General features: G+C 38.2%; 1 protein-coding gene across 4 annotated transcripts in view; it reads right to left on the bottom strand.

Moving 5' to 3' along the window:
- Positions 1-1113: 1113 nt before the first annotated feature.
- The window catches only part of OSBPL3 (oxysterol binding protein like 3), an 86978-nt gene continuing 65397 nt past the window's right edge, over positions 1114-22694 (bottom strand). For all 4 annotated transcript variants that reach the window (XM_039711621.1, XM_039711639.1, XM_039711631.1 and 1 more), the window contains 9 exons: positions 20725-20975; positions 18759-18896; positions 15984-16047; positions 12911-12989; positions 10647-10791; positions 9225-9369; positions 8426-8552; positions 7768-7890; positions 1114-6574 (listed from right to left, as the gene is read on the bottom strand). In XM_039711621.1, the coding sequence (XP_039567555.1) occupies positions 6478-6574; positions 7768-7890; positions 8426-8552; positions 9225-9369; positions 10647-10791; positions 12911-12989; positions 15984-16047; positions 18759-18896; positions 20725-20975 (1169 nt within the window). In that variant the 3' untranslated portion in view covers positions 1114-6477. The remainder of the gene's footprint in view (positions 6575-7767; positions 7891-8425; positions 8553-9224; positions 9370-10646; positions 10792-12910; positions 12990-15983; positions 16048-18758; positions 18897-20724; positions 20976-22694) is intronic.

Below are 22694 nucleotides of genomic sequence, written 5' to 3'. Positions count from 1 at the left end.
ACAAATTCCTGCTGCCCTGGGTGTTCATGAGTGGGGCACCAATAATGAGCATCCTTTGCAATCTCCCTCTCCCTATTATGAGAGAAAAATACTACTGCTTCTATGAACCAGAACTTTCCCAGCAACTTGAACTAAATGCTAGTTATTTCAGATACCAATTAAACAGTATCAGATATCTATGAAATAAATCAGCAATTAAGTAATTCCCCCTGACACAATGAGAAAGTTCCAAAGTTCTTAATCCAATAGAACCAAAATGGCTGGATTTAAAAAAAACCCAGGAGCTGATTCTGGCCCACTGTAAAGACTGTTTTTCTTTTTGGCCTCTATCCTGATCTTGCCATGTTCAACAGTGGAGGATATTTTGCCTGGTAACAAATGTATAGATCCAGTTTTCCCAGCTCTTCCTGAAAGCTCCATGCTCCCTCCCACCAAATCTTTGTAGACACTGAGGCTGCAAAGTGCTGCAGAACTGCAGTCAGGAATTTCACGTTGGTCAGGAGTTATACTCACTGTATTCCCACAATTTTCAAGATCCTAGTCTGTCCCTGTTGCATCATATACACAGATGGTGGGACTGTGGGACATTGTTGAGGTCTGATTGGCAGAGCTGTCCTACATCACCATCTCTAAGGGAAAAACCACCACATTGATATCCTTCCTTTCCAGTTATTTATTTTACCAAAAAATACCATGTTTCCTTGTTTTTAAAAGTTGTTTTATGGAATACATTTACTTTGTGGTTTCTAAAGTCATACTAAAGCATAATATTTATGCTGCACATCTGTATGCTAAAAACTGCTTGTAAGAATAAACTTCCAGCTGTAAATGGATTCCGTCAGCTCATCCCTTTTCCTGCCCCAGTGTCTGGCACCTTAGCTGTGCAGCAGAGCTGTGCAGAGCAGTACAACTGGAACATTGCACAACTACCAGACAGATTGTTAGAGTGATAAATAAGGGTTCTAGCAGATGGAAGCTCTTTCCTACTTGCCATTTTGCAAAGTGTAAAAAGCACAGATCACTACTGCAGTGAGATTTGTTTCAGCTGCCACTAACAACCTTTGAAGAAAGATGCTTACAACCCCTGGGAAAAAGTCAGGGTGCTCTGTGACCTTTTGCAAGTATGATTTATTAACATCCAACTAAATTGGTTACAGAGACAAAAATAATAAATCAAGTTGTGCATCAAGGTACTCCAATGTTATGACAAATTTTTGGAGTGAAGCAGAAAACAGGGATGGTCCTGACTACACAGACTTCTCAAATATCTGAAAGTCAGCAATAATTCTAATACATAAGATACCTTTTCTCAATCTGAAATCACTAATGCCCTATCAAAACAAACAACAAATTCAGCACTTAGCAGCTTTGTTTATGTAATACCTCATACATGTGGGATGGTTTTCCAATACTGGAACTAGGAAAATACTGTTACCACAAAGTCTTTCAGATCTCAGGGATGCCAACCAACTCCAATGTCTGGAGCTGATGGACATCATCACCTCTTGTGGATCAGCATCCCAAACATTCTCATAAGCTTTAATATAGTTTTGTTTTACACATTAAAAACACCAAATCCACAATTATATTTTAAAAAATGAACCATTTAAAATAATTCTTTAACATATGGCAACTACTTATGCAGAAAATTTCTCTTATTGCTTTCAAAAAGCTGCAGCAAGAACAGTATCTAAGAACTGAGCAGTACAGTAATACATTTGGTGGTAGGTTACAGCATTTACTAAGTTTCAAAAGGTAAGCCAGATAATGTGCAATTCTTATGAGTCCACAGCTGCTGGAGTAAGTTGCACCCACCAGTAGCTAGAAAATAGAAAGGATGAGTTATTGAACACTGTGAATTTTATTTATTGTAGGAATAATTCATGAATGAAAACACACTCAACTAAAAAAACCCTGTCATTTTAATGTCACTCCTTTGAATAGCACCATCTTATTCTAGCCCTTCCAAGATGTATTCAGGTATGTGGACAAGTTGGATGTCATCCTTCTCTCTATTAAAATGCACCATGGGTCAAGTTTTGCACTCCTCTTCAGCTTGCCTCCTCTGCATGAGTTGCACACAAAAAAGAAGCCATACTGAACAAAGTAAGATCTGCTGAAAATTTCCTGCTCTGCCAAGCTGGTCATTTGGAGAGACAACACAAGAGATTCACACAAAAACAGATGAAAGGATATTTGTAATTAGGATCTGCTGAGCAGATACAGATACATATTTCCATAGCACACTACCCTTACCAGGTCTGACTCCAGAGTGTAAGAAAGTCTTATTCACAGTCAAAGAAAAGATACAGAAGGAATTTATGGGGAAAAGAATTTAACTGCAGCCTCTAGGTATGATTTATAATTTGTTGGTATGGACTGTTTTCCTTTTCATCAGGTTTTTTAATAAAGAGAAAAATAGGACAGTGAATAAAGGACCACATAGAAAACCTGAGCAGGACTGTAAACAGCTGAGGGAAAGTGGGGGGCATGGAAAGGGGTGAGGTTTTTGTTAGGTTGGGTTTTTGGTGGGGAGTTGTTTGTTTTGAGACCAGTACTGGCCCATAGTGCAACATGAAAGCTGTCCCTGGCTGGGCCCTAATTTCTGGTCCTGTGAATTGGTGGTTTTTTGTACCATGATCTGGACTCAACACTAAGCTACCAGGTAATACAGGTGAATGTGTTTGCAACTATTATGTCCTTCAGAGGCCAGATTTTAAAAGAAAGCAGCAATCCTGTTTCCAGTCCTTTAAAAAAAACCTGGTTGCTGTAAGAACAGATCTCCAGGATGTTTTCTTATCAAAATTTGGGCTGTTTTTTTCCTTCTTCCAGGCATCTGACTTTCCAAGCTCTGCATAAAGAACCGAAGTACAGACTGCTGGATCTGTACTTCAAAAAAATGCCTAAAAGAAGTAGTTCAGTGCTGGCAAACTACCACAACAGGCATATCTCAGAGAACTGAGATCCAGAAAGGAATGCAGTGATTAATGGTGCATTCTAGTTCCACTTGGTCTAAAGGGCATTTTACACTACCCAGAGTCACCCCCTGAACAAGTGATGCTGTTTTGTAATCCCAGATTTACACAAAATCAGAAACTAAGCATCAAGCCTGCAAATCTGAAAGTAGAGCTGTGGGTTTCTGTTCCTATGTTTCCCTGGATTTTTTTTTTCTTTCTATGCTTTACAACTTGAAAAATGAAGCAGGGTTTCAAGACCCAAAGGCCTGAGCTGCTCCATCACCTTGATGGAAGTTTATAGCGAGGGTTTTACTTTATGAAGAGACACACAGAGAAAGGCAGAGCTGGACGAGTGCTTCTCAAACTGGCCTCCAAAATCGTATTAAGCAGTGTTTATAAGGTCATGAAATAAGAGAGCCATAACAGCAGGCAAGGGTCAGGAAATTTTAAGACTGGTCCATTGAGCTACACACCTTGGAGAGCACAGCTGTCTGTGAAAGAAGCAGTTAAGTTGCCTGATGCATTCTTTTTTACCATTCAGGGCAGAAATAAAGTGAGTAAAAAGACCCTCAGTGTCAGTTATTAAGAATAAGAGTTGCCTTAGTTATACTGCAGAAAGCTAATATAAATTTTGTACCCATTAACACAGCTGAAGTTTTGGGCAAGAAAATTACCAAAATTTCATATTTTACCAAGAATAACTTTATAGAATATATTAGCTTTATGAATGTTGAATATATTTACATGCAGAAATACACAGAACTAACATCAAGACAAACTTCTTCCACTTCTTAATATACAGTTAACAGAAGTTTAACAACTAAACCAAATTGTTTTATACAAAAGTAAGCAGGGAAAACTATACTGCAGTTGGAAATGTGGGGTCAGAGGATCATTCACAACTGGTGTGTATTATAGATTTACAAAAGGAGCAATTACTTGTTCAATGATTTTGCTTCGTGCATTTAAGAAACGCCCTGGATTATTCTCGGTCATTTTTATGGAGACAGTGCTAAAATTCTGGAATTTACTTTCTTGATACAGAAATTTTGATGAACAAGTTTTTATATAAGGCACTGCGCACCCCAATGCTTCTTGTCATTCATCCCATGTGTTTCGGAAAGTTTGGAGTGTTAGAGAAATCAGACTTGGCACTGCCAGTCTGATTTCTCAAAAATCATGACTCAAATACCCCATATGAGACTTGTTTTGTTTAATACCTGTGTGGGGGAATCCCCTCCACACACAGAATATACAAACCCAGCAATCAGATCAGGCAGTATCACAGTAGCTGCCAAATATGACAATGAGCAAGCTTAATGCAGCCTCCACAAATTTTGCTCCTTTTCTTAAAAGCTTTTATTTCCTCTACCCTCTTTTGTTTTTAAATGAACTTTAATTTTAGTATAAATTGTAATTGCCAACAGCAAGGATAATTGCAATTATCAGCTCATTTCTGTGCAGGTTTTGACAGTTAATACAAGGATAAAAGACAGGGAGGGAACAAGGCATGAAGAGAACCTCATTTTTCTTGAAAAGCCCAACAGCCCCCAAATTTTAAGACTTCCTTTGGAATCAAAGCCCAGATTTTGTCTTGATATAAGTGTGAACCTTGCCTTGTTTAAAGCTTCTGCCATGGTAGCCAAGTTTTTCAAAGACATATTAATTAGATATAATTATGCTAATTTCTTTGGTAATAAATTATGGAAATGATCGTGAGGGAGAGATCCTGGGCAAAATGAAAAATTGTAAAAAAGCATTCATCTGCCTCTGAGACAATGAGGCTTCAAGGTAATAGAAAGCAAAGTTCAAATATACATGTAATCTGACACTACAGATTTTGTTTAAAATTTAAAACCTTCATAGTATTTCCTTCATGTTACATATAATACATAGATCCATTTTTAATAGATTTTCTCTAGAACAATGCAGCACATTTTGCAGTAAAGTGCAAGCTTTTCTAAGCTATTAGTCTGTCCTCCTAGGAGTCTACTTTATCCATACCATGTCCAGTTGTTCCAGTCATAAGCCAATTTAACATGCCAGCATTTGGGCTTATTTTGTGTCTTCACAGTGGCAGGTAAAGAAAAGAGAAGGGTGTGGTGACAGGATGCAGATCTATCACACAGAAAACTGTGTTGTTGCCAGAGAGTTGCAGACACACAGAGCAGATTTGAAGAACCATGGATGAGGCTTGGGTTGCAGATAATTTGTAATGCAAATTAGTCTGTTCATGACTATGGCATTGTGATTTGATGGGAAAAAAACCCAACAATACTGCCCATGTCTATAATCTTCATTCAAAAGTGAGGCTTCTGCTACATTTGCTCCCTGTTAAATTTCTGACCTATGGTTTAGTAGCTTCACAAATTGAACCATACATATAAAACTACAGGAAAGGGATGCAACTGATTTAGTGCAAGACGGTTAAATATTTGTCTGAACTTAACAAACAAACAGAGGAAGATCAAAGACTCCATACACTTCTCCATAAGGCAGATGGTAATTTTTTAAATATAAGATTTTAAATACGTTATTTCTTAAGAGGTAGAAAATATCAAAATACTAGGAAAAAATTTCTAGCTTAAAATAATCAGTTTGCTTACTTTTTAAAAAGTCTTACTGTTGAAATTTTTAAGTGAATAAAAACAAATGAAGCTATGGAAGCACAGGATTTCGTGCTCTGTATAAGATTTCACTTACTGGAAAAAGAGAGAGCTTCTTCATCTAGTCAGTGCTCAAGGAGTATATACAAATGATCTCCGCTTCTTGCCCTGTTGGGGGCTATAAATTTGAAGTGAAAATTTTTCCCAGTGGAAAATTTTGGCGATTCCTGACTTTCTAGCACTACATTTAACCAGGTACAGTTTATGTTATAAGGCAGTAGAACCACCAACGTAAGCTCAGAACTACCTTTTCCATAAAGCTAAGAAGAAAGTTAATAGAATCAAAAGCTTACTTAAATCTTTCCTGCAGACAGCAAAAGATCATAGTCAGATTCCAGCACCAGCTGATAATCTGTTTTAGCAATTTATACCAGCCCAGAGACAGCTGAACTACTCATTGCACTGTGGAAGCCCACCTACAGTTTGAGTTACTAAGGCTTGCACTCTTCCTCAGCACGGCTAGGAGATGCTGATGCTACTGTCTCCAATGCAATTCAGTAAGGCATAATTTAACTCAGAACACATTGAAAAAGTAGTGTGAAAGCTCCTCTCTTTTCCATCTGTTAACATTCAGTACTATTTATTAAATATTTTATAAAAGGAAGTTAGGATATTTATACATTCAAACAATCACTGCAATAGTTGAGTGAAGGAAACAAATGAATTATCAGATTCTAAATTAAGCATGATTCTGGAGATATGCACATTTGCACATATGCTCACACCACACATATTCTGTATGTGTGTGTGTATATATATGTGTGTTCATATAGATATATAGTTATATTTTATATATATGTCTTTTAAATCAGATCCAAGAATACAGCACAGAATATCTTCACTTAGCTCCTCTTTCACCAGAGGACAGGATTGTCCAGTTTGGAAAAACCAGGTTCTTTCCTAAGGTCCATGTAGGTTCCATTGCTCACCCAGGAGTCATCGCTGGATTTCCTATCAAAGATTAAACAAAGGTAAGCTGATATTTTCCATCCATATGCTGTGTAATGCAGTGCAGCACCATGCACAGATACCAAACCAGCCCAGGAGCAGTGCAGGTGAGCAGGAGCTCATTGAAGCCTGCAAACAGCTTGGAGAGCTGAATGGGTGTGTCTGCACTGGGCCATGGAGAGGCATCTCAATCTCATGTTCACCAGACAACTTCACTATTGAAGAACCAAATGCATTAACTCTTATCTGCTCTAGTATTTTTGCTATATAATAATTAAATTCTATATTTCACCATTTAAATCTACAGGATAAATCTCAACTTTCAAATCCTCATTTTAAGGATTCAAATCCTCATTCTTATTCACAATTCTCATTGTGAATATACAATCACAAAGCATGAGACTTTGTCTCTATCCACCTTCCCTTTAGTAGGTGTGACTGGCATGTGATGAGTTAGCTCACCAGCTTGTCAGATGTAGTAGTCTAAGCCATTCCCTTTTGCACCTATTTAAAACATTCCAGGGTTCCTCAGAAGGACAGTATAGATATATGCAGAAAAAAATAGGATCCCAGATCTGCAAATAGGCCCTTACAACATTCATCTTGGCTCCAACTCTTTCAGTGCAGGAGGACAGAGAAGCTGGAGGGCAAAAGACCACATCCTCACCAGCATTCCTTTTTCTCTTTCCATGCCTGAAGTCTCCCGTTTAATTGATTTACAACAGGAAGAGATAAAGTGCCCTCAGAACAAAGATTCTCTCTCCATAAAATAGAGGAAACATGTTCAAAAATAGCCCTGGAAGCGAAAGGCTCCAACTCTGCACACTTCCACACCAGCCAATGCCACTGAATTCAGCAGAACTTCAGAGGAGGTAATTGAGCTGAATCCAGCTACTTCAGCTTGCTTCAAAGAATCAAAGGTGCTGCATTCACTCAGGCAAATTCAAATGTAGACCAAATATCAATAACCATCAAGGCAAAAAAAAAAAAAAAAATTCAGGGATGCACTAATAAAAAAACCAATTCATAACTGTGACTTTTAACCAAGTTAGGAGTATTCTTCATCACCAAAGTACAAACCCAAAGTATATAGGGGAACCCTGGAAAAAGCTGGAGCCTGTCACATGGCAATTTAGAATCAGATCTATAATAAGAATTTCAATAAATGATAGTATATGCTAATTATTATCCAGTACCTGAAAAATCTAGGCTGATGCTCTAGATTGTTTTCTTCTAGCACCTTCCGTCGTTCTCGCTGCAGCTGCTCGATCCTCTGCTTTTGCATTTCAGCTCCTTCAATATTCCCTTCTTCTAGAAACCTGCAGCAGCAGTGATATGAGACAACTGGTCTCCTGCCCCCAGAAGAATCTAATCTTTCCAGCAGGTATTTAACAGTGTTTGAAAGGTAAACAGCTACCTCTGCAGACAACTGCACTATGAAAAAGCACTTAAGGAAAACTAACTCAGTAACAAGCTCAGAGTCACAGTTACATTACATTCTTCTACTTGGAAATTTGAAAAAGTAAAAATTTCACTGCAGAAAGAAGTTTCAAGTGTCTCAGTGTTTGGTTATTTAAATACTGTATGTATTTGAAGTACCTGAAGCACTGAAGTTTTAACATCCTTGGAAAGGCAATTATCTAGAAGCACCCAAGAGGCAATTTTAGGACACACTTCCATAACAACTAGACCATCTCTCAATAAGTGATTACAATGTCTGTTTCAGATGCACATTAATGTAAAAATAGAAACACACTGCAGTTATCCACAGAAAATAGTCTGAGTTCAGGGTAAATTGAGTGTACAGAAGATTATGAACTATTTAAGGAAAATATTTCAGTTAAAGCTTCTTACCTTTGGTCTGGCCTAAAACGTGTATCAGTGGATGGGAGTAATGACCTAGTTTGTGGGTCCAGTTCATTTAACTCCAGTGCAAATTGTGTAAATCCATACCACTGTTCAAAATCTTTAGGCATTGGATCTACAGAAGGAAAAAGTACATTCAGAATTTCAATTAAAATGCTATTATATTGAGAAAGAAAATTTCAAGCTCCCTCCAGTCATTTGTTTATGCCTGATCCACAGTGTCAATTCTGGGGGAACAAGAGGTTTTTAATAATGTGACAAAAGAGAACATCCCCTTTGATAATTGCACTGCAACAAAACAGATTTCTGTTCTCTCAGCTGAATCACAGCACAACTGTGATGAAGGCCATGCTATTATAATAATGTTTTTTCAAAACACAGTAGACAAAACCCCACAAGCTTGGGAGAAATTCAGCTATCACTGGCATTACAGAATTGAGCTTTGTGGGCTGTCCTCCAGTGTTCAACACATGAAATAAACAACACTTCTCTGCACGAGCAGTAGGAATTTATTCCTTTTTTTTTCCTCTTCCTGCTAGAGTCCTCAATATTCACTTCATGCCCAAATATGAAAATGAGGGAGAATGGATAAAATTCAGGAAGCCATGGGATTAGGTTCTCATATTATTTAAATTATATATTCTTCTGACCTAGCTTTTAAATGCTTGGCAAAAATCTAATATTCTACAGAAAAATGACAAGAAATTGGGGCCTAATAAAGACATGAAAACAGTAAGCTTATACTGAAGATCTCAGTTTGTGTACATGAGCCATTCTGATCACTAACTTGCTCTCCATATGCAGTTTGAAGATGAAGTTGTCCCACAGTATAAACTTTCATGCCACTTCCCAAAGAGTCGATGCACAACTTTCCCAGATTTATCCATGACACTGCCTTCAATCTCGTGTGCATTTGGATTCCAATACTTTGCCTAGAATTAAAAGGAACAAGGGAAAGAAGGTGCATAAGAGCTCAAGTGCAGGCATTTTGCCATGCCAGTAGCACCAGGCTGTAGAGCAATGAGAACTGTACATTTAGGTGTGCATCACAACACCAAATGCAAACAGCTGCTGTTAGTACCATTAAAATACAAACCTATTAGTATGTTAGCTTCTTAAAGTACTGACATTGAGAATTGTATTTATTTGTTTGCCTTTTTTAGGGGCAGCTGACCCTGAATTTTGCCCAAGCTCAGTTGACCTGAGTCCTGACTTGGTTATCTACACGTCTCCCAGATTTGCAGAAGAGGAGGAGAAGGAACTCATATGTTAATCTCCACTTTAAACACTTTACAATATCAAAGGTGTGAGATTTGCAGGCTCTCAGTCTTAAATATTTGAACTTTAAACATCTAGTGCAGTTCTGAAAATACATTAAAGTACTTTCAAATAAGTATTTTGAAAAAAAAAATCACCTTCTTAGAAAGCACAAAGTTTTCAGGAAGACAAATAAAAACCCCCAAACTTGCTGGGGAGCATGCCATGCTGCATAGATACACTGAAGTACTGTATTCTTTGTATCTGCATGGTGTGTTCTATGTCAAGCACAGTCTTTCTCCATCAATCAGATACAGAAAATGCAGGTTAAGGTAAGTCTCTTAGGATGATTTATAAAAGTATTTCTCAGGTTAAAAATTTCAGCATTGCTTTACATTTTCATTGATTTTCATTTACTACGAAGTCATCTATTGCCAAAACCTGATTTTAATTTCAGTTATAAGGACAACAATTCCTGAAGAAGCCATATATATTGTACTTGTACTGTAGCAAAAGCTTTGAGTAACACCCCAACTTCTTACTTAAACTCCTCTGAGTACCTGCAAAGGGCTAGAAAAGAGCATCAGGAGAAACACCCTGCATAAGCACTGGTGCTACAGCTGCTGAATTACTGCAACCACAGCATGTGCCATAGCCTAGTAGGAGGCATGTGGTAAAGCACTGTCAGTAGCCACCTTGTGCCTGTGTCTCTCATCAAACCTAGAGTAGGTTTTCCATGATATTGCTGTCCCCATAATTCCTCCTTTTCCAACAGAATCACTCAAGAAAGCTGTTGCTTCTCTTCTTTGTCTAGTGAGTGGCAGTTCCTTCACAGTTGCAGCTTTCAAGGAATCACAGGTAATTACAGCTTGCAAGCAGAAGTACTGAGCTTCAGCAGAGAGCATCCTCCCACTGCTGTGCCTGTTAGAAAAGGCAACATTGCTGCGGTTACCTTTATGAAAGTCAGTTTGCAGTGGCACGTGTCATCATTAAGATTTTTTATGATAATCTCTCCATAGTGTTCAATCCATCTTTGCCCACTTAAGATGTTATGGATGCAGGATGTCACCTTGTTCCATGCAAAATGGTCTTTAAAACTGTAAGGAAAAATACACACAAGAAAATTGTCACACCATGTTCCACTGAGCCCAAGCTTGAGGAAAAACACTTGCAGACAACTTGATTAGAAAAACCAAACAAACTTTTTTTTTTCTTTTAACTAGAATGCTTCATCTTCTTGTTCCAAACCTTCTCAAAAACAAACCCTATGACAACAATCCCACCTCCCAGAAAATCCTTTTCACTTCTGCTATATACTTTGGTCTTGACATCAGTTTTCTCTCAATTTACTTGTCCTTCTAACCAATTTTAAGTTTCCAGAAGTGATCATTCCGATATCTTCTACAGTCTGGGATGCTCATTCCAAGCTTGTAACACAGTGACCATGGAAAACACAAGGACACTGGCCACCAGAGGGATCCCAACGTGTACTGAGAGGAATAAGCTTGGCTCAAACTCTCAATGCTGAACCTAATACAAGTGCTTTAGGCAGGAGCAAAAGTTCTCACCAGGCAGTTCAAGGTGCTGTTGCACACTGGGAAACAGCAGACATGGAGAGATAAACAAATATAATAGAGAATACAACATTTTACCTGTTGTGAAAGAAGTAGATGCTCTTATAAAATAGCTTTATAAAGCATCAAGGAAAGGAAAGTCTCATGAATACAAATTCATTCTGGGTATGGATGGCCAACTCACTACAGGTAAGGTAAAATATAAACTTACAAAGCACCAGTTTCCCCACAGCAAGTGCCTCACACACATCCTGTGAAGTTACTGGACTCTTTCCCTACCTCCCCTTAATCACTTGCTTTCACTTGCTGCTTTCTAAGGGCCCACACAAGGACAGTTTGTACAGACTTGCAGATATACAGCCAATTCATCCCACAGTAGTTTGTTGTTCTGCCCTTACCTATGCATGTTACATTATCATAAATGCTAAAAAAATCTATTTGTTTCAAAATGAACCTTAATACTAATGCTTAATTTTCCCCTATAGCCTTGGCACCCTTTTTGTACCCAATTCTGTATCAAATACACAGGGATACAAACCAACACATAGAGATCACATATGAATCAGATTGCTTCCCAGTTCATCAGCCCATCATAGGCCCTAACATGTTAATTATTTTGGCTCTGAGCACTCATTCACATCCTAGAAACCTTTAATTTAAAAGCTTAGGGCAGGTGCTATGAACATAACATGGTTTATACACTACCTTTTAGATACTATCTTATCAGACTACCATTTTATCCACTTAAAAAAAAAGGCATGCTTGATTTGATGAGTGCTAGGTTCTTGAAATCATTGGGGTTTTTTTGGTTGGTTTTATTTTTTCAGATGCCAAGATGGCAGATTAATTCATTTTGTACTCTCTCACTGGAAAACAGATTTAATTGGAACAATACTCAACCCTTAGACCTCTGGTTCTGCAAACATGATGGATATAGGCCAAATTTTAAGGGATTTTAATTGCTCATCAATAATGGGCACTCTAACAAGCCAGCATTGAAACACTGCAGATTTTTATTTAAAAAAACAAAAGGAAACAAACCAACTATACTCAACACTTCACTACAGTGGCTGCTTCCTTGGATAATGAACACCAGATATGTAACTGGTTCTACTTATCACTAACAGTCATTATTTCTGCAGTGATGATGGTTGTTGGCCTTGCCTACAGCCTAGAGCACCCCATGGTGTCAGGTCCCTACAAATATAGTTAAAAAACACAGGAACACCACCACCTCTTCCCCCAAACCCATACTCAAGCAAAAGAATTCATACCTTCCTTTACAGTTTTTCCCTGTGAGTTTAAAATGCATTAAGGTTGAAATTCAACTGAAGTATGAAAATACCTTTTCATACTTTCAAAAAGAAAAATACTTTTCTTTTTTCAAGGTACACAGAAGCAAAGGGGTTTTTTTCACTGTTTGTTTGTCATAACTTCTGAAAGAGTCAGTGCTTTTGATTTATGCTTCTGGTTTTGGTTTGGTGGAGTCTTTCTTCCTCCCCTTTTCCCTTTAAATGAATTCAAAGCCACCAGTCCTTCCAAAGGGCAGAGCAGAACTCACTGTCCTCTGAATGAAGCTGGTTTCAGTGTGTGCAACATCTGTGCCTGTGCATGAACAGCAGTGCCCAACGGCAGCACTTACGCTGGAAGGGTTACGTGCGTTGTGCCAACTGGAACAATCTCCATGGACTTCCCCCAGAATTTGTTTTTCCATCTGACATCTGGAACAAGAAGTAAAAAAAAGACAGGTTTAGTCACTGGTAGGTGAATCAGGCTGTTTCTGGGCTCTACTTTATTTTCAAGAAATTCAAAATAAAGTGCAACAGAAGCATTCAAAGAATGTTGTGGGACATTCAAATACATGTTGGTGGGTTTGGTGTTGTTGCTGTTTGCTTTGTTTGATTTTCATCATAATATTGGTTATTGAAATGGCAAAGTAACATATGTTTAACAGTCTTCTCAAAAATATTTTCAAAATAAAGAAATTTAAATAAGCTATAGGCAGCATATACTTGTCTGCAATTCAGTTGCTAGTGAATGAATGCAGACATTTTCAAAGACAAAAGCAGAATTTCAAATACAAAAATACAACAAGAACATCCACAGTCAAGAGGCTAAAGAAGGTTTCAAGGGCACAAAATGGCAGAGGGTTTTAGTCCAACTCCCTCTGTAAGTTTAACTGGTCTTTTGAAATCTTGTTTGAATCACAGAAAGACATGTCCGAGTCTCATGCCTTTTCTTCAAAAATATAGAAAAGATAAGAAAACTCAATGCAAGTTCAGCCAAATTGATTGAGCAAAAGCACCTGGAAGAGAAAGAAGCAGAGAAGAGCATGGCAAAATGCATGTACAGTTAAACTGGGCTAGATAATCAGGCAGTAATTTTCATAGTAACTTCAGATCTCAGGGGAATAGTATCCTTCCTATTTTAGACTCTAGGAACTCCATTCCCTGCCCAACCTGAAAAAGAGGGGAAACTTCAACTCTAGTCTCAAAAAGTTGCTAGTTCTAACAGAAGGAAAACAAAAACCCATTTCCTGTGCAATTCTGGGCGGGAAATCTTACACTAATTGTGAGATGGATGCTCAAACCACAACTAAGAAGTTACTCAGGTATCTCCTGAGATGTGTGTGCAAGTGAGGAGTGAGTCACACTGAGCTGCCTACCATTGCAAAGACTAGAATGGGATATAGGGCAGAATTCTGCACACGAAGAAGTTACTTTTCTTATCATGTGGGAAAAGGACCTTTTGGGTTTTTTGGTTTTGGAGTCTGGTGCTGGGTCAGCATCTTCAGTGACAGTGATTCTCTTGTGATTCCTACACTGCACGAGTGCTCCAAAGCTACTTCCAGTGTGGTGTTGTTGAGGCAAATTCTGTCCTGGCTTTCTCTCTTCTGCACTGGGATGGAAGAGAAAGGGCAAAGGTACAAACCCTACTGAGTTGAACAGTTAAAATGCATCACCAGATTGTGCCCAATTCTATACTCATAAGTGGCAAAGCTGTCCCACAGAGATCAGCATGTGGGAAACATTTTGAGAGCTGGGGTGCAACTTCATCACGCAATAATTTTAGGACAGAAGAGAAAAAGCAAAGTGTTATTTCAAAGTTATGCTCACAATAATTCATGCACAGATGCTGGAATAGATGAAACTTCCTTCATTTCCACTGCTCCTGTGTTGACACTCCTCTGCAAAAGCAGAGCCAGCTTCATAACTCATGAAAAGCCATTTCCAAACTATTGGTCCCTGTCAGAGCCCAGCCTTCAGTTCACAAGATGTGATCAGGAGATTTCTTGGTGATGGAACACATGAGCTAAGGTCAGTGCCTGGTGGGATGACAGCACTACCCTGGCAATGCTGCTGTCTCCTTTTCAGCTGAGACGGTGACACAGTAAGTGAAAAGGTCTTTGCACACAGAAAGAGCTGAGCTCGCTGACAAGCTGCCTTTATGATTAAATTGGTGTTAATCTTTCCATGTAAGTAATATAACCTCATTACAAGAGGTCACAGCATTTAAAAATTGCCTTTACAATGGAAAAAAATCACTGTCTAGCCCTCCCATAAGTTCAGCCAGCCATATTTAAAAACAAACAAAAATCCCCAAGCCCTCCTGCACCCTGATGGGTCCTGTGCCCAAACCTCAGACTCTCACATTGATCAGATTCTCAGCTCTCATTAGAAGAACTTCATTCGCTAAACAGAAGTGTTAAAATATTTGAATGATAGCAATTGTCAAAATCTGTTAAATAAATCAGCCTCATGTATTTTTATTAAGACAGGCTGCTATCTGATCTTATTTATACAGTGTTCAAGTTACTGAATACATTTTTGGTCATCTTAGCTTTAGGGCTATGAACAAAAGGATTCTTCTGTCCCTGTATTTGTTTACAAAGCAAAGAATTACACAGAATAATAAAGCCCAGACTAATGGCTTTCAATATCTGTTCAGTATGGCTCCATCTGTAATAACTATAATCAAGTCAGCAGAGCCAATCAGGAAAAAAAAATACAATATGGCTACATTGTGATTTGACAAACCCCTGGATGAAGGATTTTAAGTGAGTTAAAAGGCATGGTTATGTTTTGTGTACACTCCAAAATTATCTAATCACACAGGTGCTGTTACTGGCTGACACCTTCACTAGCAGTACACAGCAAACAAAGCTCCAACACACATCTTTTGAAAAAAAACAGTAGTCAAATAGCAAAAAATCTTACATACTGTAATAATGCCAGCAGAGAAAAGAAGGTAAATGTATTTACCCTTGCTGTTAGCTCATTTTTGAAAATTGCTTTCAGAACAGGTTTACAAGATTTGCCAAGGTTCAGGATTTAACTTGTAGTGTTTTCATGCTGTCTTTGAGCTTGTTTGTTTTATAAATAGCTTGACATGCAATTCTTTAGTAAAGAACAACATCCCCTCCCCAAACAAACCTGATTTTAAAGAACAACAGATATTTGTACATGAAAATAATAATCAATTAATGTTTCATGAAAAAAATCCAAACAAAGCAAAATCTCCTCTGAACTTTTATAATAGCAGAAGATCCAATTAAGAAGCATGCAAGTAAGTGTAAGCTAATGTTTCATAAAACCATTCTAATACAAATTTAAGCAAGGAATTTCAACTTTTCCTAATTTATGGATATTTTCTGTTAGACAAACAATGAAAACATTATGCACACTGTAGAAGTAAATGATAGACTGAAGAGTTACCTTGCCAAAAAGCAAAATTCACAGATTCAGCATGGCATGCAGAAATAGGTGGGTGGTGACTGACCTAATAGCAAGACATGAAAAGAGAGGGGACAAAAGATTAACATATGAACACTTGAACAGTCATTTTGGTTTGGCTTCTTTTGTTTTGTTTTCTCCTTCATTCCCATATGGCATTTATAATTTGAACATTAGTTTTCACTTCGCAGTTGTGTCCTGAAGGGGGAGGCAGTGAGATTAATAAAGGTTCTCAGACCTAAGAATCCTTGAAAGAAATGGGAAACATTTATTTTTAAAGGCCTGAGATTTAGTTCGAGTGAAAATCTAGATATATACTTTGTACATCATCTCTAAGGTGATAATTAAATTTACCCTTAGGACCTCTTAACATTAACAAAAGATTAACAAAAACCACACCTTGAGTGCACAAACAAAAATGTTCAAAAAACCAAAAACACAGCAAAGGGCCAAAAGCTTCTCTACAGTGAATAACCACAAAACTCTGAGTATGAAGGAGGAGATAGTGATCAGCATCTCTAAGTGGGCCAGGGGTGAAGAAATCAAGCCAGGAAATTCCACCCAGCAATCCCTACTACTGCAGCAGTGACACCCAGGTGTTTCTTGGTGAAACCCTAGCCACAGGCACTGCATTTCATCAGCTTTGGCAGGACGTGCAGAAATTAGGGCAACCACCAAACTAGCAAAGCAAGGACTGTGAGCAAATAAACAATTCAGACTATTAAAATGAAACAGTAAATAAAAAAAAAAGCACAAAGTGAAAGCAACCCCTCCTCCTCAACCTGAATTCTCTCTTCTGGGTGAACACAGCTAACAACTGACCAGCACCAGCTCTTAAGATGTGTCATGCCTGCTGTTCCTTGGACAACTTTATTTTCAAGTCAAATTGCTATTTTTCACTATGAAAAATCAACTCAAAAAAGTTAATCAACTTTCACTTTTTTATTTTTTTATTACTCATTTCACAAATCTCTTACTAAGCATTTTTTTCCCACAAACATCTAGTTATTTACTGAACATCCTCTACTTGGTTAAAAAAAAAAAGCACTAATTACTTTCAGCTATGGCCTAATTCAGCAAGAGCAACACTCTCTCTCTCTCTCTCTCTTGCATACTGTACCCAGATTAACCCCAGATGTCACTATAATACATGGGTTAAACTTAGCTCTCACTTAAACTGTTATAATTCCAGAGTAAGGTCATGGTGCTAACAGGAGTTATTCTAAACTCCCTCTAGTGATAAAAGAGAATATTTGTTACTTTTGTGCTTCTGTCAGTCTATCCCATTAATTACATTCTGCCTGCATTAACAAGGCATCTGGAGTAAGCATCAAAATGCCACTGTTCCTTATATAAAGAGAAATATTTAATGCTTGCAAGCTGCATTACATTTCTTTCTTCCTATACTGCCCTCTGTTCCTAATATTTCTCCACCCCATATTCTTACAGTAACTTTACCACTCTAAATTCACCTCATTTATTTCTCATATTAGAACAACAGTTGTTCATAGCACAAGCCCTCTCATGCAGTAAAATTCTTCCTTATAAAAAATAAACTTTGTACTGGTTTGCCCAATAGTCAAGTGACAATATCTTCCTTTAATTCAGTGTAACATTAAACTCAGTACTAACTTTTATTCACCACTTTGTTACTCAAATTTGATGCTGTGCTGGTACTTGCAGTGCTCTATACACATAATTTTAGTACTGAAGTAGCACAGTGATGAACCAGATATATGAACTTTAAATTTGATTCTTGCTTTGACTGTATTACTTTCTGTTGGGTTTTTTTTTCCCTCCTTATTTTTACTCTTGCCTGTGACACTTCCTGAGACTAAGGGAAGATCACATAACATTCCTTTCTGTCAATTCTAAAACATAATGTGCAAAATGTTGTACCTTCACAGGCGGTCAAAAGCACTTTTCATTTCCTGAAGGAGGCCTCTCAGAACTCCTTCTCTGATCAATTTTCTAGGTTGCACACCTTTGCCCACTTGCACTTTTTGTATTTTTTTGTTATGTCTAGACAGACTAGGACAGCTTTTCTTCTTACTTTGCTACCAGGCACCAGGTATTTGAGTTTTATCTCTTTTTAACATACACTTCAAGTTTAGCAATTTTGGTAGCCTGGCTGGTTTAAATTTAGTATTTTTCACCCATACTTAATAATTATTCTCCTACTGGGGCATTATCTTCATAAACACTCAGACCATGATGTGCTGTGTTCATCCTTCACCTGCTCAGCTGTGGTAGCAAATTTGAAAGGCTTAGCCTGCTAAGTATTTGGATAGGAAGCAGAAAGAGTCATGGTGCCATTGGAAACACTTGTGGTTGATTGACTCACATGAGGGATACATTTGCTATAAAAGAAGACATTAAACAGCTGAAGATATAGTATTTTTAAAGATCACACACAAAAGAAAATGACAAGAATGTAAACTTTTGTTGCAGTTGTGATCAGATTTCAGCATGGGGAATTGCATTCTACTTAAGCAAGGTATCTTGTTACTGGAGCAGGCAGCCTGCCAGCCTTTGTTCCTCCAGTGTCAGCTGCTGGTTGTGATGTTCCACACCAGACTTAGCAGACTTTCCTCAAAAAACAATTCCCTTTGTTTATAATTCAGCTAAGGGTTTTGCTGGGCTCGGGTAATGTAGAGTAATCTTGTATTTTGTCAGTAATTCTAGAGAATTCCAGCCACACATTTAGAATTCAGCAGTGTATCGAGTAGCAATTCTAAGGGTTGCAGCATACAATACCTGTTCTGCAAAGAACTGGAAACCCTTATCTTCACGGATACATTCATAGGTTTCTCCAAGCACAGGATTAAATGGCTTACTTCCAGCTCGGTAGTAACTGGATGCATAGGCAGAGACTGCAAAGGCAGCTATGTACACCTGGGAAGTACATATTTGGGACTTAGATTAATTCATTTACAACAGACAAAAAACAAATAAAAGCAAGCTTTATCCTGATTCTGTATTTTCCCCTTCATTTGCAGGCCACAGCCATGTACGCCTCCTGCAAGCTGAACCCTAGTTCATACATTAGAGGATTATTCAATTTTCAGAGTCATTCAATAGGTCAGGGATAGAATTGTAAGGGTCAGATACTGCAAATTTCATCAACTGAAAACAGCATTTCTGAAAAGTGTTTGAAACAGTTTAGCATTCTGCAACACAGCTCAGAGAAGTAACCTTAAAAGTCACTGTTAAATTTTGTATAATAACTGGTTTTTATAGTTACATCTGTGACTCCATAAATTTTCCACCTATCCTTTTCATAAACATGGCACAGGAAGTATTGGATGATATGTTACCAACTTTGCTATTTCTAATGCTATTTGACATAAATTGTTTTTTATCTGCTGGGTTCTATTACCTAATCATGAAACTGTTGATTATGACTGACACACAGGTAGCCCTTCCAAATTTTTGCTGTCAACTCAAACATAACATGAGAAATTAGAATTCAGGGTTGTTTGATTCAAGTCTTTTTTGTAACACATTTTTTCCTTTTTTCATTCCCTTTTCTTCATCTTGTGTAAGTGTAGATACTCTCTTTTCAGTTTCAAAAAACAAATCCACTGAGGATAGGCTCTTTTATGAACTATTGCAATTACTATGCAATAGCTAGTATTAAATTTCGCTTCAGGAATTTCTCAAAGGCAAAGAATACACCAGTCTGAGGTAATTTCCAGATGCTTGGGTGTGGGGAGGAGGGATAAGGCTTCTTTTCCCTCCCTTCTGAAGAACTACTGCTCATTTCCTTTTCCTTTTAGCATATGTTCTCAAGAGAAGAAAAAAAGCTATGGATTGAAACCCGTTGTGAATGACCACAGCCTGGGAACACACCCTAAATTGCAACTCTAGAATGAGGAAAGAGACTTTTCAAGCAATATTTTTTACATGACTACCTACTCTCATTAATAACCTCATTTTGAGATAAGATACATTGAGTTGAAAAGGCTTAATTCAGTTTATGAGAAAATTTGTATCTTCCATTTAAGAGAATTTAGGGAGGACTATTCTAATCCTTTATTTATGGGCTTGCATATTAAGTGGCTCTTGTACACCTGGAAGCAGAACAACCAATGCATTTCTCTCTTGTTCTTTTGCCAAATGCAGAATTCAGGGTTCTGCACTGGAAGAGGATGACATCATTATTGTACCCAACATAGAGCATTCATCCTGGTTTTGAGATGCTGAACATTTTGGATAAACACAAAAGCTTCAGAAAACCAGTTAATAAAAAACCATGGAGCTCATTTAGTTAAGACAAAGATATCACAGTCATGTAGGGCTGGAAGATCCAGCATCTCTATGAAGAAATGTGTAACCATATCAGACACCCTTGAAAAAGATATATTGTAGCTTTCATCTTTGAGAGGGAACCAAGTTCAATGCCCTCCTCCCTTTTTGCTGTAAATTTTTAATATTAGAGAGCAAGAACTGCAAAACAGAACTAAGCTCCTTTTTTGTTTAAACTTGCAGCACAGCAAGGTACTTGAGGAGAGAGAGACTTTTGGAAAAAGCAACAGAAATGGAACAGAAGAGTCAAAAATAGTGGCTATGTGAGTATGTACAGACATTTGGAGAGTTTGCCTCTCAGCTGAGAGAAACACAACAATGGACTAGAACATCTTCACTTCTTCAGCACTCCTTTTATGCTTACTCTATTCTAATTCTGCTTTATGTTCCTGAGTGTTTGGCATCGGGTATTTACCATGCGCTCGAAGGGGTTCGGTGTGTGCGCCGCCTTATCCAGGAGCTCGCTGTACTCCAGCTCCTCGCAGAGGCGCTGCAGGGTGTTCAGGGGCTCGTTTAACTCCACAGGCATGGCCACTTTGGAGAGATCCTTTCCTATGTTATTCCTCAGGATATTCCACAGGCTGATGTTACTTGTGTTAGGACATGGAGCGGGCAAACACGTTCTCCGCTTAGAATTGCATCCGATTCCGCTTTCAGAAATACAATCTGAAAAGGAAGGAAGTGGCAGAACAAATACATTCACATTTTCTTAGTTTCATCCTCCTTTGCAAACACACATTAAAATGCAACCATCTTTCCTTCTGTCAAAACTTCCTTCCACCCACGACTCATTTAAGTATTTCACTTGTGGTTTGAAGATAGCCTGTTATAAAAATGACACAATTAAGAATCACATTTTATGTACATTAACGGAAGTAAAATGCCAAGTACAAGAGATGCATAAAAATTACCTTCTTTTCCCTTAAAGTCTATAAGAAAAGGCTCAGACTTTCCACTGAATTTGAAAGAGTAAATATTATAAGTATTTTATTTGTAACAGAGATGGATTCCTATCTGTTTAGGGGACATAAAACCTCCTTCCTTGACAGAGCTTCAATTAAGTTGACACTTCTCAGAAGGCAAGATGTAACTTACAGATGCAAGGATAATAACTACTCCTACTGATCTTTTCCTACTTCTTTGCATACTCCTACCAGGGAAATTTACTGTACCATGAATTTACATTCAGGCTTTTCCACATTGCTCCCCATAGCTTTAAAACTTAGCGATGTTACTTTGGGATATACCCATATATTGACAGAGATGTGATGTGTTTTGAGGATGCAAAAGCTGAAGAAACTGTAGAGCTATGGGTTTGCTGAAGACTAAAATAAAAAAAAAAAGAATAAAAAAGACTCAAGTCAAGAGTCCTTGACTTGACATGAATACCTGTGTTCCTATATCAAAGCAATCAGAACAGGATAAATAGCTCTAAGTGTGCCATGACAGGATTTGCAGCAAAATCCAAATAGAGCTACAAGCTTCCACAACAGGCACTAGTCTGAAGTGATTATATTGCTTAGCTGTACATCACCTTTGTTTCAGAGAGGAATGTGTTTGCCACTACAAGAACATATTTTATCTTTCCACGTCCTCAGGAGCACCTAGGAAGCTCCTGCCTTAGGACCAGTCACAGTTTGGAGACATTCAGGCATAGCCTCAGTCTGTCAAGCCCTGTCCTTTTCTGGCTTTGCTCACACAGCTCTGTCTCAAAGGAATTAAACCCATGCTGGGCTGCACATCTCTCTCTGTGCTACACATGCCTGAAGAATCCCTGCCCTGAGGTGCACCCAGCCAGCACCTCCTCTTCTCTGCCACTGCCATAAGCACGGCATCAGCAGCGCTTACTGCAGTGACAGGTGACCACAAGGACAAACTTCTCCATGCCTGCCATGCCTCCCAGCCCATGCCTCACGTGGAACATTTAAAGGACAATAGCCTCAGAGTTTTAAGGAAGGAGTTTCCATCTTTCCTGCCACTGGCAAACTCCAAGTCCTAATACCTCGTAAGACTGAGTTACTCTAACAAGGTCAGGTGAACTATTTGCAACCCCTTGCCTGTATCTTTCTTTTTGCTTAAAAATGGCAGGGGAACTAGGAGTCCAAAAATCTACCTGAAACAATTATGCTGTTGAGAGTTAAGGAGCTGACTTCTATACTTCCCTATCGGAAGAATTTATTTAATATCAGAAGAGGACAAAAAGAAGGATTTTCCGTTAGATACCTCAGAAATGAGGTAAATGCTAAAAACTTATCCTTGTTTGAAAGGGCTCCCAGAAATGGGATTTGGCTATGTCTTTTGACAGCTTCTGATTAAAAACAGAATAAAAATTGGCTCATTTATGTATTCTGGACCAGTCCATTAATTGAGGTAAGCTAGTGAAAA

This window comes from Passer montanus, unplaced genomic scaffold, assembly GCF_014805655.1.
Source record: "Passer montanus isolate IOZ18808 unplaced genomic scaffold, ASM1480565v1 scaffold10, whole genome shotgun sequence".
In the NCBI taxonomy this organism is placed as follows: Eukaryota; Metazoa; Chordata; class Aves; order Passeriformes; family Passeridae; genus Passer; species Passer montanus.
This window is presented reverse-complemented; position numbering and strand designations above follow the sequence as displayed.